The following is a 20,971-nucleotide window of genomic DNA, read 5'->3' as shown; positions in this document are numbered from 1 at the left end:
TGCATCTCTACATGTTAGAATGTTCTGCAGATGTGAAAAAATCCTTCCCGGGTTTATGAAAGTGAGAATGATATGCATCTTTAGCTGCCTCTGGCATCCGGCACATCACACAGTGTGATCAGTCCAGTCAGGCTGCCCGAGCCACAGATTCCCAGCGGATTCATTTGTCAGACAAACTGACAGGTGTTGGTCAGGAAAATACTGATCAAGTTGTTTTTGTTGTTGTTGTTTTGAGACAGGGTCTCACTCTGTCTCCCAGGCTGGAGTGCAGTGGTGCGATCTCGGCTCACTGCAACCTCTGCCTCCCAGGTTCAAGCGATTCTCCTCCCTCAGCCTCCCGAGTAGCTGGGATTACAGGTGCCCACCACGACACCCAGATAATGTTTGTATTTTTGCAGACGGTTTCACCATGTTGGCCAGGCTGGTCTCGAACTCAAGTGATCCACCCGCCTCGGCCTCCCAAAGTGCTGGGATTACAGGCATGAGCCACTGCACCGGCCTTCAAGATGTTAAAAGAAAGTATTATTGTCAATGACTATTTATAAGGACAGAAATTCCTGAAATTACTCCAGTGATGCTCCTGGTCCTGAGGCCTCCTTTAGAGTACGGCGGAGCCTTGATGTTGAAGGCCATGGAGGGAAGAATCAGCAGAGCAGCATCTGCAAGCATCAGCATCTGGGTTCCAGGAAAAGGTGCACGCACTTTGTGCTGGTAACACCTGCGTCAGATTCCCAAGATGCTCTGAAACAGAAGTATTTACTGGAGTTAAATACTGCCTTACAGGCCACGCACAGTGGCTCATGCCTGTAATCCCAGCATTTAGGGAGGCCAAGGTGGGCAGATCACCTGAGGTTGGGAGTTCGAGACCATCCTGGCCAACATGGTGAAACCCCATCTCTACTAAAACTACAAAAATTAGCTGGGCGTGGTGGCACACGCCAGGAGTCCCAGCTACTCAGGAGTCTGAGGCACGAGAATCGCTTGAACCCGGGTGGCAGAGGTTGCAGTGAGCTGAGATGGTACCACTGCACTCCAGCCTGGGCGACAGAGCAAGACTTTGTCTCAAAAAAATAAATACTGCCTTACAAAGGAGAGGGCAAAATAGAGTATTTCTGATGCTGACTGACAATGCAAGTGACATGAAAATAACCCCCATGATTCAACTCTAGACCAGCAACTCTTATTACTATGCCTGTGAACTCTTTGGGAAACTTACAAATATAAATTCCTACATCCTACTCTGGCAGTCTGCTTTGTTTGGTCTAGGGTGGGTCCAGGACTCCTCACTTTTAGTAATTGTCCCTGCCGATTCTTTTTTTTAAATAATGGCTTTATTGGGATATAATTCACATACCATAAAATTGACTCTCTTAAAGCATATAATTTAGTGGTTTCTAGTATACTGACTGTGTTGTGTAACAACCACCACTCTATAATTTTAGAACATTTCCATCATCCTGCCCCCCAAAATCCATACCTATTAGCAGTCACTTCTTACTTCCCCGCCTCACTTAGCCTCTGGCAACCACTAATCTACTTTTTGTCTCTGTGGATTGGCCTATTCTTTTTTTGTGTGTATGTGATGGAGTCTCGCTCTGTCGCCCAGGCTGGAGTACAGTGGTGTGATCTCAGCTCACTGCAACCTCCACCTCCTGGGTTCAAGCGATTCTCCTGCCTCAGCCTCTAGCTTAGATTACAAGCGCCCGCCACCACACCTGGCTAATTTTTATATTTTTAATAGAGATGGGGTTTCACCATGTTGGCCAGGCTGGTCTTGAACTCCTGAGCTCAGGTGATCTGCCCCCCTCATCCTCCCAAAGTGCTGGGATTACAGGCGTGAGCCACCACGCCCGGCCAGGATTGGCCTATTCTGAAATTTCTTGAGAATTGAATTACACAATGTGTGATCTCTTGTCAGTGGCTTCTCTCACTTAGTATAATGTTTTCAGGGTTCATCCATGTTGTAACGTGTATCTCAACTTCATTCCTTTTTATGGCTGAATACTGTTCCATTATATGTGTAGACCACTTTTGTTTATCCAGTTATTTGTTGGTGGACGCATTAAGCATAAGAAAAATGATATGTAGGCCTGGGTTCAGTGGCTCACACCTGTAATCCTAGCACTTTGGGAGGCCAAGGTGTGTGGATCACTGGATCACTTGAGCTCAGGAGTTCAAGACCAGTCTGGCCAACATGGCAAAACCCCAAAACCCCATCTCTACAAAAAAATACAAAAAAAATAATAGCCGGACAGGGTGGTGCGCGCTTGCCTCAGTCACAGCTAGCTGAGGGGCTGAGGCAGGAGGATTGCTTGAACCAGGAAAGTCGAGACTGCAGTCAGCTAAGATTGTGCTACTGCACTCTGGCCTGGGTGACAGAGCGAGGCTCCATCTCAAAAAAGAAAAAAAAAAAGCAGAACTCCTAGAAATGGGCAGACTTTGGTTGTTAGCAGAGAAGTTGTGCATTTGGTACTGCCTCCATCTACCTGGTGTCGTGCTCTAAGGACTTGATGTGCGGTGCTTTTGTGCAGGCACAGTTTAAGCATTTGGTCCAAGAAGGGTGCAGGCCGCAGTTTTGCCAAATATGTCCCCAGATGTTGTTCTGAGGCAGCACACAGCCTTTGGCTTCTCTTATTCCTCATCTGCTTCAGATTCCTCTGTCTTCTTCCAAATGCAAAAATACTGGTTTGTTTTTGAAAATACAATGAATCAGATAAATAAATAAAGTTATGTATAGGCCTAGAGCAACCCATTTTAATTTTTTTTAAAACCTTTTAATTGGCTAGGTGCAGTGGCTCACGCCTGTAATCCCAACACTTTGGAAGGGCAAAGCGGTAGGAGTGCTTGAGGCCAGGAGTTCGAGACCAGCCTGGGCAACATGGTGAAACCCTGTCCCGACAAAAAATATGGAAATTAGCCAGGCGTGGTGGTGCACACCTGTAGTCCCAGCTACCTGGGGCGGTAGGGAGCTGAGGTAGGAAGATCACCTGAGCCCAGGGAGGCCGAGGCAGCAGGGACCTGTGATTGCACCACTACACTCCATCCTGGGCAAGAGACCCTGCCTCAAAAAAAAAAATTTTTTTTGTTCAAAGAAAATGAGGAAAATGAAGCATTGAAACTCCAGAATGAGCTGCACTATGTAGTTAGACATAGCAAGAGTTGTATTACATTGATTGTGTGCTTTTATTTCTCAAGTTGTTTTTGGAAACAAATAACTTCTAGATATGTTTGCTAAGAATGCTCAGACAAGAAAACAGCTATTTTTGTTCTACTATAATTGTTATGGGTCTTCTCTATTTTTTGCCTGCTCTTCATAAGCTGATAAAACTAAGAGATATTGGAATCATTAAAGCTGAATAGCCCGTGGCCTTATTTGCAACACAAAAACTATTTAAAATGTAATTTTATTAATATGTAATCATTTACAATCCTGTAAACCAAAAAATGACTGAGGCAGCTCAATCAATTTAGAGGTTTATTTTGCCAAGGTTGAGGATACCCCTGGGAAAAAGAAACACAAGTCACAGTAAGATCTCTCCCGGCCAGGTGCGGTGGCTCACACCCTTAATTCCAGCACTTTGGAAGGCCAAGGCAGGTGGATCACTTGAGGCCAGGAGTTCGAGACCAGCCTAGGCAAGGTGGCAAAACCCCATCTCTACTAAAAATACAAAAATTAGCTGGATGTCTTGGTGCACGCCTATTAATTCCAGCTGCTCAGGAGGCTGAGTTACAAGAATCACCTGAGCCCAGGAGGTGGAGGTTGCAGTGAGCCAAGATCACGCCACTGCACTCCAGCCTGGGTGACAGCGATTCTGTCTCAAAAAAATAAAAAATAAAAAAATAAAAAAGATCTGTGTCTCCTGTGCTTTTTCCAAAGAGACTTTGAGGACTTCAGTGTTTAAAAGGGAAACAGTGAGCAGGAGGGGAAGGAGGAAAAGAAAAAAGGGGAGAAGGGTAGGCGATGAGGCAATGGTCACATTCTGATGAGGCTCTGATTGGTGCTCAGTGAATCCACGTTTTCCATGGGAAAAGAAGGGAATGGGGAAAAGTAAGTAGTGCATTCATCTAGCTCTCAATTGGTCTGCATTTGACACCAGATAAAGTTAGCATGTGAAATTACAGCTGTCTGGGAACAAAAGGAAGGCAGTTTTTTTGTGTGTGACTCAGTTCCCAAGCTGTTATTTTCCTGTTGGCATAGTGAGTTGGAGGTCCTGAGATTTTATTTTTGTTTCACAATCTAAGCTGTGGGTTGTTTTTTTTTTTTAATTTTAAGGGTGGCTGCTCCATAGGCAAAGCAGGGCTACCCCATAGGCAGAGTAGCCTAAACTATTTTTTAGGAGATGGGGTCTTGCTGTATTGCCCAGGCTAGAGTGCAGTAGCTTTTTTTTTTTTTTTTTTTTGAGACAGAGTCTCATTCTGTTACCCAGGCTTGAGTGCAAGGGTGTGATCTCAGCTCACTGCAACCTCTGCCTCCTGGGTTCAAGTGATTCTCCTGCCTCAGCCTCCCAAGTAGCTGAGACTATAGGTGCACACCACCACGCTCGGCTAATTTTTCTATGTTTAGTAGAGATAGGGTTTTACCATGTTAGCCAGGCTGGTCTCGAACTCCTGACCTCAAGTGATCTGCCTGCCTTGGTCTCCCAAAGTGCTAGGATTACAGGTGTGAGCCACTGCACTCAGCCTGCAGTGGCTATTCACAGGTGCAATTATAGCTCACTGCAGCCTCAAACTCCTGGTCTCAAGCAGTCCTCCTGCTTCAGCTCCTCCAGTAGCAGGGACTACAGGCTTGCATCACTGTACTCAGCTAAACCTTTTTTTTTTTCTCGAGACAGAGTTTCGCTCTTGTTGCCCAGGCTGGAGTGCAGTGGCTTGATCTTGGCTCACTGGAACCTCCGCCTCCCGGGTTCAAGCCATTCTCCTGCCTCAGCCTCCCGAATAGCTGGGATTACAGGCATGCACCACCATGCCTGGCTAATTTTGTATTTTTAGTAGAGACAGCGTTTCTCCATATTAGTAAGGGTGATCTTGAACTCCCAACCTCAGGTGATCCACCTGCCTCAGTCTCCCAAAGTGCTGGGATTACAGGTGTGAGCCACCACACCCGGCCCTAAACCTTATTTTTAAATTTAGCGTAACAGGGCTGGACGTGGTGGCTCATGCCTGTGATCCCAGTACTTTGGGAGGCCGAGGTGGGTGGATAACTTGAGGTCAGGAGTTTGAGACCAGCCTGGACAATATGGAGAAGTCCTATCTCTACCAAAAATACAAAAATTAGCCGGGCGTGGTGGTACATGACCATAATTCCAGCAACTTGGGAGGCTGAGGCAGGAGAATCGCTTGAACCCGGGAGGTGGAGGTTGCAGTGAGCCGAGATTGCACTATTGCACTCCAGATTGGGCAACAGAGCTAGACTCTGTCTCAAAAAAAAAAAAAAAATTAGCATAACAAATATGATCCTTTTGGTGTCAAGTTATATATAATACATATTTACTTATGCTTCAGAGCTAACATAATCAAGTTTAGATCAGTAAAGGGCACTGGAAATTATAATTGTGTAGATTTTATTCCTCACTCCACCTCTTCCCCTGCGCATATATCTTATTTTTTTCACGGAATACACACCGTACTTACATAATTTATTTCCACTGAGATAAAATGCACATAACATTCACCATCTTTTTTTTTTTTTTTCCTTTTTTTTCTTCAGATGGAGTTTCGCTTTGTCCTCCAGGCTGGAGTGCAATGGGGCAATCTTGGCTCATGGCAATCTCCGCCTCCCGGGTTCAAGCGATTGTCTTGCCTCAGCTTCCCAAGTAGCTGGGATTACAGGCATGTGCCACAACACTCAGCTAATTTTTTGTATTTTTAGTAGAAATGGGGTTTCACCATGTTGGTCAGGCTGGTCTCAAACTCCTGACCTCAGGTGTTCCACCTGCCTCTGCCTCCCAAAGTGCTGAAATTACTACATCCATGAGCCACCGCGCCCAGCCAACATTCACCATCTTAAACTGTACAGTTCAGTGGCTTGTGGTGTATTCACCGCATTGTGCAACTATCACTGCTATGAAATTTTAGGACATTTCTATCATTCCAAAGAAACCCTCACCTATTAATAGCAATGAGGAACAATTTCTCCCACCTCTCCGCCCCCCGCAACCACTAATCTACCATCCGTCTCTGTGAATTTGCCCACTCTGGACATTTTATATAAATGGAATCGTACAATATGTGGCCTTTTGTGTCTGGCTTCTTTCATGTAGTAGGTTTCTTTGGTTCACCAATGTTGTAGCATGTAATAGTGCTTCATTCCTTTATGTGGCTGAATTCCATTGTATGGATAGACCACTTTTAAAAATCCATCAATTGACCAACACTTCCACATTTCATTTTATATTTATGTATTTATTTATTTTGAGACAGGGTCTCACTCTGTTGTGTAGGCTGGAGTGCAATGATGCAATCAAGGCTCACTGCAGTCTCAACCTCCCAGGCTCAAATGATCCGCCCCCTAAGCCTCCTGCGTAGCTGGGGCTACAGATGTGCACCACCACACCTGGCCAATTTTTTTATTTTTGTAGAGATGGGTTCTTGCAATGTTGCCTAGGCTGGTCTTGAACTCCTGGGCTCAAGTCATCTTCCTGCCTCAGCCTCCCAAAGTACTGAGATTACAGCTGCGGGCCACTGTACCCATCCCATTTTATATTTAAATCACTTTTTGCTTTAAGATTTAAAGAGAGGCCGGGTGCGATGGCTCATGCCTGTAATCCCAGCACTTTGGGAGGCCGAGACGGGTGGATCTCTTGAGGTTGGGAGTTCAAGACCAGCCTGACCAACATGGAGAAACCCCGCATCTACTGAAAAATACAAAAATAGCCGGGTGTGGTGGCGCATGCCTGTAATCCCAGCTACTTGGGAGGCTGAGGCAGAATCGCTTGAACCTGGGAGGCGGAGTGGCGGTGAGCCGAGATCATGCCATTGCACTCCAGCCTAGGCAACAGGAGTGAAACTCGTCTCAGAAAAAAAAATAATAATAACAGTGCTCTGTTACCAGAAGCAGCGGTCCGAGAGGCCAGGCCTCAGACCACTAGTTGTTGTCTTGCTGGGCTCCTAGCCCTTAAGGCTGTGCTGGCTTCACCAGGCTGGTGTTTCCAGATTGCCTTTGCTGGATTCCAAAAATGGCAGCAGAAGAAAGACAGCAGTGGGCAGGCAGGCCCAGCAGGATTCTAAAGGAGCTGCCGGGTCCTCCTGAGGGCTCCGCTCCTCTCCCCTCAGGCATAGCCCGCTTCTCTTGGTCCTCCTCCAAATGCCACAGGTCCACAGCCGCTCCTGTGAGAACTGCCCTTGGGACCTGATCTTGTTTATTTCTTCTTCCTACTTGTGGGAAAACACTTTATATCTGTTTTAAATTCTTGACCCTTTTTCTGAGAGCTATTTGTTGTGTAATTAATGACTTGACATTTTAGAATTCTAAGCCCCTTTAAAAAACAAAAAATAGTATGTTCAGAGATAAGCCTGGAAGGAACTGTAAAACTATATATATATATACACACATATAATCTAGCAATGTCAGTCTGGAGCAATTAAGTTGTCTGGGCTTTTGAGGCTGATCAGAAGCATCTTACTATGAGATCTCTTGATCTCTTTCTTTCTCAAAATTAAAGGTAATTCACAGACATAATTGGGAGTAAGAGGATCTCTCAGCATCAGCTGGCCAAGAGAGTAGACCGCAGTACCCAACAGGATTAAAAATTGAGGGAGACTATCCCATCTGGCTTTTTTTTTTTTTTTTTTTTCTCCTTAAGACTAGTTAAGTGAGGCTGGGCACAGTGGCTCATGCCTGTAATCCTAATACTTTGGGAGGCCAAGGTGGGAGGACTGCTTGAGCTCAGGAGTTCAAGACCAGCCTAGGTAACATAGTGAAACCCCATCTCTACTAAAAAAAAATTTTTTAATTAGCCACGTGTGGTGGTGCATGCCTGTAGTCCCAGCTACTCAAGAGGCTGAGGCGGGAGGATGGCTTAAGCCCAGCAGGTTGAAGCTGCAGTGAGCCATCATCGCCCCACTGCACTCCAGCCTGGGTGACAGGGTAAGACCCTGTCTCCAAAAAAAAGAGTAATTGAAAAAAACCCACAAATGTCAAATGCAGTAGTGAGAAGGGGGGAAGAGTAGAATAAGGAGTTGGATGCGTAACTGACTGTGAACAATCAGTTGAGTTGACTCACTGCCTTCAGACCAGTCCCACCCAGCTTCTTAACTTCTGAGCCCTCCAGTCAACATGACGTCAATGCCCAGACAAAATCCTTGAGCCAAGAAAAGATTTTACAGTATTCACTTCAGCAAGAAGAACAACAGGGTTAGATTATGGACTGGGTTGATAAACATAATCAGCTATAGATGTTAGAATTTTAAAAATATTTTTCTTCAACTTGTAGGACTTAGTTTCTGAAACTTACAGAAATGTTCAAGCCTACAAAAAATATATGAACTCTTGTGTACTCATCAGCTAGCTTCAAAATTTGGTATGACTTTTTAGTCTAATTAATTTTTTTTGTTTGTTTTGAGACAGACTCTCAAAAAAGAGTCTCACTCTGTTGCCCAGGCTGGAGTGCAGTGGGGCGATCTCGGCTTACTGCAACTTCCGCCTCCTGGGTTCAAGCGATTCTTCTGCCTCAGCCTCCCGAGTAGCTGGGATTACAAGTGCCCACCACCACGCCCACCTAATTTTTGTATTTTTAGTGGAGACGGGGTTTCACCATGTTGGCCAGGCTGGTCTCAAACTCCTGACCTCAAGTGATCCGCCCGCCTTGGCCTCCCAAAGTGCTGGGATTATAGGCATGAGCCATCATGCCCAGCCAGCTAATTAAAATTATTAGTAATAAGCCCATCTGGTTAATGGGAAGTTCTATTTTTATGGAAAGCAGTTGAGTGGGAAAATTTGGTATTACTATCAATCATTCCATTATCTCTCTTGGAATATAGTCTACTTGGATCACAAGACCAAATTGCCTAAAAAGAAATAAGGAACCTTGGGTTGTGTAAAAACTCAAGCTGTCTTGAAGCCCAGCCCTTTGATTTCTTGCGAGCGAGAGATGCCCAGGCCAGGACATTGGCCTCTGCAACCTTTGATTTACCATATTTAAATGCAGATTCCAGGACAGCCCTCAGACTGTTGGCTTTGGTACATCTTGGTAGATCGGAGAGATGCCCAGGAATCTGCATGTCTGACAGGGTCCCCAGGTTGACTGGAACTGATGCCCCATGGACCACATTTTGGAAAATGGTTCTATCTCACAATCCCAGACTATAAAGTGATAATGAAGTTTATCATGGTAATTTAAGTCACAGAGCACTCCCAACTAGCAAATTCGGCTGGGTTCGTTACTTAATTCATGATTTTTTTTTTTTTTTTTTTTGAGACAGGGTCTCACTCTGTCACCTGAGCTGGACTGCAGTGGTGCAGTCTCAGCTCACTGCAACCTCCATCTGCTGGGCTCAAGCAATCCTCCCACCTCAGCCTCCCAAGTAGCTGGGACTGCAGGCATGCACCAGCACACCCAGTTAATTTTTGTATTTTTGTAGAGACGATGTTTTGCCATGTTGCCCAGGCTGGTTTCAATCTCCTGAGCTCAAGTGATCAGCCAACCCCGGCCTCCAAAAGTGCTGGAATTACAGGTGTGAGCTACCATGCCCAGCCAGTTAACAACCGCTAATCATCAGAGACAAAAAGGGAAAGGTCAATTTTTATAGCAGCATTTTTAATATCTTTGTGAATTCAGAAATGCTGGTGGACTGATTGCTGAGTGTTCAGGGGGGTTCTATGCCCCCTCAGTGCCAGCCTCTGAAGCTCCCTGCACTTGCTTCTCAGTATATGGCATCAGCCGTTTCTCTGGAGATCATGGTTTTCATGCTGGAAGTTATTACTCCCGATGAGAAGTGAGTTCACTTAAGTATCATGTTGTTTAAGTGCTTTTTGTTGTCTTTGACCTCCAAGTTCATACATGCATTTCTGCGCATTCGACACAGTGGCCTTTTTTCCTTTTGGAAAAGCTGTGCTTCCTGAGAACTGTAGGGAAACTGTTTTCTTGAGGGCATGGGAGGAGTTACAGGATTGATTGTGACCCAGGCACAGCCCTGGTGGTCTCGATGACGGCAGAGACTCTTATTCATCTTTGAGTCCCTCGGTGCATCCTGCACACAGCCTGGCACCTTGTCCTAGTGCCAGTGAAAGGGGAAGCCAGCTTGGAAAAGAGCTGCTGGCTTATATGGAACAAGGTTGGATTCTTGTGGGTTTGGTCTGCGTGGAGGGTGGTGGCGGTGGTGGGGAGGGGCTGCTCTGCCTGACGTCCACTGGGGCCCTCTGTCAGATGCCGGACAGAAGAGTAGTGTCTGTGGGCCCAGCCAAGTGGAGAGACTCCAGAAGCTTTCAGCTCTGCAGAGCTTTGTGAGAGGGATAATGAGTTCCTTCCTGTCCCTGAAAGGCCTTTCAGGGCTACCCTGCATGATGGGATGGGCAAACCCTGGGGCCTGGCTTCTCAGTTACAACATAGATCGAGCCCCACAATGTCTGGTGCTGAGTTGCTGGGTAGGGGGACAGCTGAATTCCACGGACAGGCCAGAGTTCCATGCTCCTGTCCACCCACACACACACAGTTGGCAGATGTGTCTGTTCCCTTCCTTGCTCCCCCAGCTCATGGTTCCCCAGCCTCCCTCTTGTTCATTTGTTACCCATGTGCACTCTCCTTTTCTTTTTCTCTTTCTCTCTGGCCTTCCTCCCTTCCTCTCCTTGTTCCCAAGAGCTATCTGCATGTCTTGAAGTTCTGCCCTTTGATTTCTCGGGAGGGAGAGGATGCCCAGGCCAGGACATCAGGCAGCCATCCCATCACCTAGCAGGGAAACCATCCTGGGAAATAGGGTAGGAATCTTGGAAACTGGAGAAGGAGTTGGAAGAGAGCTTCCCTGGAAAAGTAACGTAAATACCCAGTATCTTGATATGCCTTGAGTTCTAGTCAAGGAGGTGGCTCCTCTCCACTAGGGAGGACCAGCTGGTGTTCATGCCTTACAGAAGAACTGCGTGGCCCATCCTGTTGGCCTTCTCTGATGGGCCTCATCTTGCCAGCACCTTCACCTGAGCCATGTCCATTTATGCTCGTGTTGGGAGACACTTCTTCCCAAAGAGTTCTGGAAGGACTTGCTATGAAGCAATGAAGTTTAATCAGTTACTTCAGTTTCTATGGGGGCTAGGCACCAGAGTCTCCAACTGCTACTTCTGAGCTGAGGCTGCTGCCTTGGTATCCACACAGGCCTTGCTATTTGGGGGGTTTAAGGAACTCAGTGGGATTCCTGGGTTTGCCAAAACCATCTCCTGGTGTTCCTTAGACCAGACAGATGACCTCGTGACTGGCTGTTTCTTCCTCCTCAGTTTGGAGGAGCTGGGAGGGGCTCCCCATGGGGGGCTCTGCAGACAAGGGCAGTGTGGGTTTAAACTCCCAGTGTCAGGGTTCGCAGAAGGGTAGAGTATCCCTGTGAAGACAGTTCCACTTTGGTGTATGGTTTATGTCTTGTGTCAAATAAAAGGGCAACTACTTTCTTCTTTGGGGACTATTAGCTCATCACAGTGGTTCTTAGAGAGCCTGAAAAAGCATTGGGTCTCGTTGTTATTTATGTTTTGCTTTCTAAGTTTGTATGTTTTCTTAAAATTTTTGGTGACCTTAGCTAAAAGATATATACAAAGAGGGCCAGGCACAGTGGCTCACGCCTATAATCCCAGCACTTAGGAAGGCCGAGGCGGGCAGATCACTTGAGGCCAGGAGTTCAAGACCAGCCTGGCCAACAAGGTGAAAAACCATCTCTACTAAAAATACAAACATTAGCCAGGGGTGGTGATGCACACCTGTAATCCCAGCTACTGGGGAGGCTGAGGCACGAGAATCACTTGAGCCCAGGAGGCGCAGGTTGCGGTGAGCCAAGAGCATACCACTGCATTCCAGCCTGGGCAACAGAACCAGACCCTGTCTCAAAAAAAACAAATGAACAAAAAAGATATATACAAAGAGGTTGGCATGAGTTCTGAATCCGGGTGGACCTCAGGATTGCACCCTCGCTCTACCTGCTAGGCCGGAGATTCTGAATTGTGTGTTCTTTCCATCCCCTGCTCCTGGGTGGAATCTATCAGGGATAAATAGTTTGGAGTGTGGGCCCTAGATTTGCTCCCCTCTAAGGGAGGCCCTGATGTCATGGCTCACTGGGTGTGCATCCCTGTCCCCCCAGGCGACCTGGAACTCCCCTCGGTGCTGACATGATGACAGTGTGCAGGCCGGCCAAGGGCAGCCACAGCCAGACTGAAAATCTGAGCTACAAATTGGCTGACAAGTAAGAACACTTCTCCCCCGAGAGTGTAGACGCTGGCCCAGCTTCTTACTCTCCTACCACCTTTCCTTCTTCACTGATCCTACTTCCTTGAGCTAAGGAGCTCTTTTCCAGGTCATTCTAATGAGCCTCCTGCAGACCATCTCCATGCACTGCATTCATTTAAGGCTTCAGGCCAAAGTGATCAAGAGAGAGTCTGACTAATGGCCTGTGTGAGGAGAGGATGATTCCCTGGCAACTTTAGCCCTATCCCCATGACGCATTCCAATTCCAGGTTTATTTTTCTAACTACTAGGATGTTCAGGTATTTTACTTATGTTTGAGCCCTAACATTTGCAGCTGTACCTGTACACAGTCAGTTTTCCCATCTAATATCAGCGTGATTGTTTCCTTCTCCCCAGATGGAGCCCTTTCTCTGATCCTCTCACATTCCACAAAGCAGTTGGCAGCCACTGAGGGGTTCTTAGCTCTGTGCCCCAGTCTGGAACCCCTTATGGGGCGGGAGAATCCTGGAAACAGGAACTCTAGAAACTCTTGGGCCAGCAACCACATGGAGCAGGAACTCTGTCCTTGGGGACTCGTAGGACAGTTGCGGCATCCTTGCCTCTGTTGCATGAGTTTTGTAAATCCAGTGTGAGTTTTCAGCAAGCCATCCTTTGTTCCTCTCGAGTTTTCCGACAGAGCTTCCATAGTTGTGAAGTCACTCCATGTGTTTGGGCTCTTAGACAATAACTATGATACTTGCAATAACACTAGTTACCATTTGTTGATACCAAGATTTAGAATGTATGCTGTACTTTGGGCACATTACGTGTTAACTCATGAATTCATTCATTCATTGAATAAATATTTGCTGACTAGCTGCTATGCACCATGCACACTAAACAATATAAATGTGGCCTCTGACTCATAAAGTTTCAGTCTACAGAAGGAAGATGAAAAACTCAGGATTCAAGTCTCAAGTCCCTCAATTCCAAAGCCCATGTATTTAGCTACTAGGTCATAGTGTCTCACAGCATATAGGACATTAATAACCATGTTGTAGACTATCAGTCATCCCCATGCAGGCACTAACCTGGATTGTTGTGTTTTTAATGTGTGTGTCTGTCCTCTCTCTCTTCATCTTGCCTCTAGCACTGTGAGAGCAAGGACTATCACTTCTGCCTTTTGAACCCTCAGTGAAATAACAGACTGATTCTGACTGAAATCTGAATTCATGCTAATGTCTCCAGTGGTGATAGAACAATTTAAAAATATTTTCTCTTTGTAAACACACTGTTAGGAATCCTAATTGTTTATTTAAATAAGGAATTCTGCCTTGATAGCCATATTTAAAATAGGAAAATGTGTTTGCCAAAAAAATGTGTTTGCATTTTCACAAGTTTCTATTTTATGCCGTGCAACCAAGAACAGTGGCGTAATTTATGTGCTAATGTCTCCATTGAGGAAGAGGTCTTTACACAAACAACCTTGGGAATAGAAAGCTAAATAGTAACAGGATGCATGAAATTGCTACTTATTCACCCCTCACGGTGAACCTCAACTGGAGTTTCAGAATTTCCATGCGGTCAGATCTACACATTTAGAAAATGGGCACCGGTGAGGTGTTAGCTAATGTCGGCACATCCAAAGTCACTGTGCTCAGTCATAACCTTTGCTGGTGGAAGAATGTTTGCATTGGACGACACAGATGCTCTCATTCTTGTTAGACTAATTTAAAAATGTTTTTCTTTCAAAATAATTTTTAATATCTTCATGGCATTACCTAATCTCCTAAAATTACATTTGGAAGCATATATCATTACATATATGTTCTAGGCCAGAACTTTCTTCAGTGATGGAAATATTCTTCTTCCCCATCCAGTACAGTAGCAATCAGCCACATGGCGCTTCTGAGTCCTTGACATGTGGCAGGTGTAACTGAGGAACTGAAGCTTGAATTTCATTGGATTTAAGGTTAAATAGTCACAGGTGGCTGGTGGCTACTCTATTAAATAGTGCATTTCTAAGCCAAGTGTGAAACCTGAATCTGCCTCTTTATTCACGCATTCATTCATGCACCAGATATTTATTGACCACCAACTCTCCCAGGTATTGTTTTGGGTGCTAGGGGTGCAGACTTGGCCACAACAGGCCAAAATAACAGAACAATCCCTGCCCTGGTGGCAAGGCTCATGAAGAGCTCACTCTAGTGAGCCCCATTCCAGAGGAGGTTCTGTTCAGATGCACCCAATCATTGTGGCTTTGCCCACTTGAATCAGACAATTTGTCAAGTTCAGGGGTAGCACAAACTTCATGACTTGTGATGTTGTTTTAGTTTTTAAATAGTCATTGCAAAGAACTGCCTGTGGATAAGAAAAGCAGGAAAAACAGCCTATGTAATCTTTTACCTCATGAAATTACTCCTATTTTATTTTTATTTTTATTTTTATTTTTGAGACAGAGTCTCGCTCTGTTGCCCAGACTGGAGTGCAGTGGTGCAATCTAAGCTTACTGCAATCTCTGCCTCCTGGGTTCCAGCAATTCTCCCGCCTCAATCTCATGAGTGAGTAGCTGGGATTACAGGGCCTGCCACCACACCCCGCTAATCTTTGGATTTTTAGTACAGACGGGGTTTCACCATGTTAGCCAGGCTTGTCTCAAACTCCTGACCTCGTGATCCACCCGCCTCGGCCTCCCAAAGTGCTGGGATTACAGGTGTGAGCCACAATGCCTGGCCCATATTATTATTATCTTCATTTTACAGAGGTGGAAACTGAGGTTTAGAGGACTTAAACAAGTTGCCTAAGGTCATGTGACTGAATTAGGATTTAAACCCAAGCCTATCTGACTTCGAAACCCGATCGCTCCTTCATTTCACCATGCTGTCTCCCCAAGGAAAACACAAATTGAGTTTAAAAAAAAAAATTTTTGTAGAGATGGGGGTCTTGTTATATTGCCCAGGCTGGTTTTAAACTCCTGGCCTCAAGTGATCCTCCCACCTCAGCCTCCCAAAGTGCTGGGATTACAGGCGTGAGCCACCGCACCCTGCCCACAAAGTGAATTTTTTTTTTAATAGGAATTTCAATGTTTGTGGTTTATGACTTGCATATAACATTTATATCTAAGTTCTAGCAAATCTCTATGACCAGCCAAGAACAATAAGAATCACTCACCTGGTGTTTGTCTTTCTTGTGCAGGGTCAAAGTGGAAGGTGCAAGGACTGAGAAAGACCCTCGAAGGCATCCACTTTAGTCCCCTCCATTCCATTCCTAGAGACTGATCAGGAGTCGGGCTTCAGAAGGAGCCCCCTGGAAGGCCTCCACAACCTCCCGCTAGAGTAAAGAATGGATGTGTTCAGCTTGGATATGATCATCAGTGACCCAGCTGCAGAAGCCAGCAGGGCTGGGAAGAAGCAGCTCAGAGGCGTTCAGAACCCTTGCCCATCTGCCAGAGCCGGACCCCGGCACAAGTCCCTCAACATAAAGGACAAGATATCAGAATGGGAAGGGAAGAAAGAGGTGCCCACTCCTGCACCCAGCAGGAGAGCAGACGGACAGGAGGATTATCTGCCGTCCTGTATGGTGGAGAGGAGGAGTAGTGATGGGGTGAGAACTCAGGTCACAGAGGCTAAGAATGGAATGAGGCCAGGAACAGAGAGCACAGAGAAGGAAAGGAATAAAGGAGCAGTGAACGTCGGGGGACAGGACCCAGAGCCGGGGCAAGACCTAAGCCAGCCAGAACGGGAAGTGGATCCTAGCTGGGGCCGAGGCCGAGAGCCAAGACTTGGCAAGCTACGCTTTCAGAACGATCACCTCTCAGTGCTGAAGCAGGTCAAGAAACTCGAGCAGGCTTTGAAGGATGGGTCGGCAGGGCTGGATCCCCAGTTGCCAGGGACTTGTTACTCCCCACACTGCCCTCCTGACAAGGCAGAGGCGGGGTCCGCCCTTCCTGAGAACCTGGGAGGCGGGAGTGGCTCAGAAGTCAGCCAGAGGGTCCACCCCTCGGACCTGGAAGGCAGGGAGCCTGCCCCCGAGCTTGTGGAGGACAGGAAAGGTTCATGCAGAAGGCCCTGGGACCGGAGCCTTGAGAACGTGTACAGGGGCTCGGAGGGTTCCCCCACAAAGCCCTTCATCAACCCTCTGCCAAAACCCCGGAGAACGTTCAAACATGCCGGAGAAGGGGACAAAGATGGGAAGCCTGGCATCGGCTTCAGGAAAGAGAAAAGAAACCTGCCTCCTCTGCCCTCTCTACCTCCCCCGCCTCTGCCCTCCTCTCCCCCGCCTTCCTCTGTGAACAGAAGACTGTGGACCGGGAGACAGAAATCCAGTGCAGACCACAGGTAGGTGCCGGTGTGGCCGGGCAGAGCGTCGCCACCTGACTCTCCCAGTGGTTTATGTCCCATCATAACTGTCTGTTCTCAGTTGAATTATTTGTTTTATTAAACTGATGGATCTTGTAGTCCAGATGGTTCATAGCTTAAGATACTTTGTTAATTAACCTGGAAACTTGGTAACTGATGCCTGTATTTTGTGTTTGTTCTCAGTCCTCAAAAAAGAAGAGTATGTGCTTTTAAAAATTACCCTTTAGATGTAATAAGGACTTGGAATTGGGGCAGTAACCAAGAGTTAAATGAAAGACTCATGTTAACCCTGGCAGTCTACAACCTGGTAGTCCCTGCTAACTACCAGTGCTTGAATTTTTCTTGGTGTGGGCTTTAGAAACACATTGCCTGGAGTCTACACTGGCCCTGTCAGTGTCTATCTATGTGACCTTAAACAAGTTATTTAACCTCTCGAAGCCTCAGTTTCCTCATTTATACATATGGATGCACGCACTGTGAATATTTTATAACGTTAAAATAACACATTAAATAATAAAGCATGTTAATGCTTAAAAATAAAATCTGTGCTTCGAAAACAATTTTTCTGTTTTGCAACTTAGTCTCTAGTCCATTTCTATAACACGCTAGTTGGTTTGATAGCCGCTGATCTAGAAACCAGCTTTGGAGCAAAACTCCTCAGAACAGTTGTCGTACTCCCTTTCATCATTTCACCTCCTATTTTCTCTTGACCCACCCCATTGAGCTTTGGGAACCTCCTCCTGAAACTACCCTGTCCCAAGGCCACCAGTAACCTCCATCTTGCTAAATCCAATTGCCAGTTCTTTGTTCTTTTCTTAATTGGCCCCTCTCAGTATTCGAGGAACACCTGTTGACTCGCTCCATCTTGCAACACTTCTTTCATTTGGCTTCTGGGTCACCCATGTCCCTGGAAGTCCTCCTTCTCTCACTCCTCTGAATTCCATTCTTTTTTCCTTCTATCTGTCAGAACACACCCCGAACCTATCCCCACCTCAACCCAGGGCCAGACCTGAGACTTTTCTTCTCCATCTACACTCACTCCCTAAATGATCTCATCCAGTCCCATGGCTTTAAATGTCAATGTCATGCTTATGATTCCCAAATTGAGGCATTCAGCCCCAAATCCCTCCCCCAGCTTAAAGTTTGTGTAGTCATCTCCTGCTTGGATCTCCATTTGGTTGTCTTATCATTTATACTTCACGTGTCCAAACCCAAATTCTCCATCCAGGCCACCAGTAACCACCTCCTCCTAAAATAATTGTCATCCTACTAAATGGCATCACCGTTTGTTTAGTTGCTTAGGCCACAAACCTAAAAAGTCATCTCCAGTTCCTTTCTTTTTCACATACCGCTTCCTAATTCATCACCAAATCTGCCTACATCTCCTCCACTGCTACCATCTTAATCATCTTGGATTCACCTCCCACCCCTAGAACATTCCTCCCTCAGCAGCCAGAGGAGTCTTCTAAAAATATAAACTATAAATTAAATCCTGTCACCCCCCCCACTCAGCATGGTCTGTCATGTAGGATGATTCTTTTGGCTGTAAATAGCATAATTTCTTTTTTTTTCCCACTTCCCCTGTAAATAGCATAATAGCATAATTTCTTATGTTCTCTTCAAGGGGGAAAAAGCTTGCATATTCTAGAATTTATTTACATATATATGTATATATATGTAAATATATATAAGTTATTCCCAGTTTACAAATAATGCTGTGATAAGGAGCATATAGCATTACTAGTTTTGCCACTTACTAGCTGTGGGACATTGGACAAGCCACTAAATTGTGTTGGCCTCATTTTACCTATCTGTAAAATGGTGATAGTTATATTTTAGTAACCACTTTACAGAGTTGTTGTGAAGATTGAATGAGTCAACATGTGTAACATAAACTTAGTACAAAGCCTGTTCAATATGTGTTAAGTGTTTTATTTTTCTCTGGCTCCATTCTGTTTAATTAATCATGCTATTTCTTTTTCAGTGCCAAACTATTACTTTAACTTCATAATGTATTGTTATTATTATTATTTTTTTTTTCGAGACAGAGTATTGCCCAGGCTGAAGTGTGGTGGCACAATATCAGCTCACTGCATCCTCCACCTCCTGGGTTCTAGCAATTCTCCTGCCTCAGCCTCCCAAGTAGCTGAGATTACAGGCTCCGGCCACCACACCTGGCTAATTTTTTGTATTTTTAGTAGAGACAGGGTTTCACCATGTTGGCCAGGCTGGTCTCGAACCCCTGACCTCAAGTGATCTGCCTGCCTCGGCCTCCCAAACTGCTGGGATTACAGGCGTGAGCCCCACTCCCAGCCCATAATGTATTTTAATATCTAGTAGGGCTTATAGAAAGTTCTTAATGTTGCTAATAATTAGTCAGTTGATCCTCTTGGACTTCCTATATATAACATCATGTCATATGCAAAAAAATAATAATTGTTTTGTCTCTTCCTATATATAACATCATGTCATATGCAAAAAAAAATAATTGTTTTTAGTAATTATAAACCTCTTATTTATTTACTTATTATTCACCTTTTCCAAAAATGTCTTGAGTGTTTCTGCCTGTATTTTTCTGAATGTTCTAAATATTACTATCAAATTTCACATACACAAAATCTGTGGGGGGTTTTGTAATTAATATATAATTATTTGGCATGCTATGTATTTGCTATGTTTATTTCTAAGTCTTTTCTCTTTTTAATGCAATGGTTAATGTAGTCTTTTTTCTCATATGGTCTTTGTATTTAAGAAAACTACTTATTTTGTGTGTTTTTTTTGTATATATATATATTTCAAGACATCTTAAATTTCTTATTATTTCTAATAGTCTGTCAGTTGATTCTCTTGGACTTTCTATGAATATAACCATATTGTCTACAAAGAATCATCATTTTACCTTTTTCTTTTTAATTTATACCTAATTCTCTTACCAAATTGCACTTGCTGAGACCTCTGAACAGTGTTACATCATAGTGCTGAAAGCAGTGTGCAGCTTTACTTCGCCACTAACTTTAATGGTAATGCATCTAGAGTTTCACTCACAGGCACTCTTATTTGAGATATGTTTTTATGTTATCAAGTTAGTGTCCATTTATATTTATTTTTTCACTTAAGAGTTTTAAAAATTAGGATTAGAGATTAGATTTTTGTTAAAGTACTTTTCAGAAACCCCTGATGATCATATGATTCTTCTGTTCTGATCCATTCATAGCGAATTTATATCTTAATATTAACCCATCCTTAAATGTGGGGGATGAACTCCCATTCGGGCCTGGTTTATTATTCTTTTAATGTACTACTGAATTTTATTTGCTAATATTTTAAGATTTTTGTATCAGTAAATAAATTAGACTGGTCTATACTTGGGTTTTATTGCACCATCTTTTTTTTGCAGAATACATACAGGATGATTGCACTATCTTTACTAGGTTTGAGTTTCAGTGTTACATGAAGTCTGGAGAAGAACTTAGATGCTTCCTTCTTTATGTTCTCAGAAAATCTGAATCCATCTCCAATAATAAATCCTTTCTCCAGCCAGTGCCAAAGCCCGGGTCCCCGAGCACTCCCGTGACTTCCCTACTCCTGCCCAGTGCTTACCACAGCAGCCCTTCCACGCCCCTTCTGGCTGTTCCTCCAAGGAGGCCCCACACCCCCAGGGACAGGTTGGTTCTGGGAAACTGGAATCCTTCATCTGTGTCATCACTGGGCAGGCGAGTCAACCTGGGGAACAGTTATTCCCATTATCTTTTCTCTCTTAACTACCATCTGCGCTTTTCAGTCTTCCAGCATTTTCTTTATAACCAGCTAAAGTTACTTATTTCAGTCCAAAGATGAAATTTTTCTTGGCCAGTTTGAATATGGTTGCATCAGCTGTGTTTTAACAATTTTGGCTTTGGGTTTTTCATTTTGTTTAAAATAGTACAATGGAGGTGATTAGGGCAAGATGTTCACTTTCTACTCTTAAAAAAATAAAGTATGCTCTTTCTTGTGGTCCTTTCTCTTAAAAACAAAAAGGACTGTACCACGAATTTGACAGACGCATCACCCTCTTTGAGGGAGGAAAGCCAAACCAAGGTTGAAGAAAGAAATGATTAAGGATTTAAAGGTTATGAGGGTTTCGAATTTCGTGGCCAGGCTGTGTGTGCCTTAGAGAATGTATTCAGCTTATTTTTATAGGCCAATTAAAACCTTAAGAGCAAAACCTCCTTAAGAGCAAAACCAGTGGATTCAGATCCTTGGTTAAAGAAAGCGTATTTTTCT

The 20,971-nt window shown here is 44.8% G+C and overlaps 1 protein-coding gene across 9 annotated transcripts in view; it reads left to right on the top strand.

Annotated features, from left to right (window-relative positions):
- DENND2A (DENN domain containing 2A) overlaps window positions 1-20,971 on the top strand; it is a 123,217-nt gene that overhangs the window by 22,997 nt on the left and 79,249 nt on the right. For 7 of the 9 annotated variants that reach the window (XM_054559885.2, XM_054559886.2, XM_024250469.3 and 4 more), the window contains one exon: window positions 15,546-16,687. In XM_054559885.2, coding sequence (XP_054415860.1) covers window positions 15,693-16,687 — 995 coding nt within the window. In that variant the 5' untranslated portion in view covers window positions 15,546-15,692. Of the gene's footprint in view, window positions 1-12,265; window positions 12,370-15,545; window positions 16,688-20,971 lie in introns of those variants that run through there. The other 2 variants (XM_054559882.2, XM_002818533.5) reach the window with 2 other exon arrangements.

This window comes from Pongo abelii, chromosome 6 (genome assembly GCF_028885655.2).
Source record: "Pongo abelii isolate AG06213 chromosome 6, NHGRI_mPonAbe1-v2.0_pri, whole genome shotgun sequence".
Taxonomy (NCBI): Eukaryota; Metazoa; Chordata; class Mammalia; order Primates; family Hominidae; genus Pongo; species Pongo abelii.
Note: the sequence above shows the minus strand (reverse complement) of the source record. Positions and strands in the feature narration are given on the sequence as shown.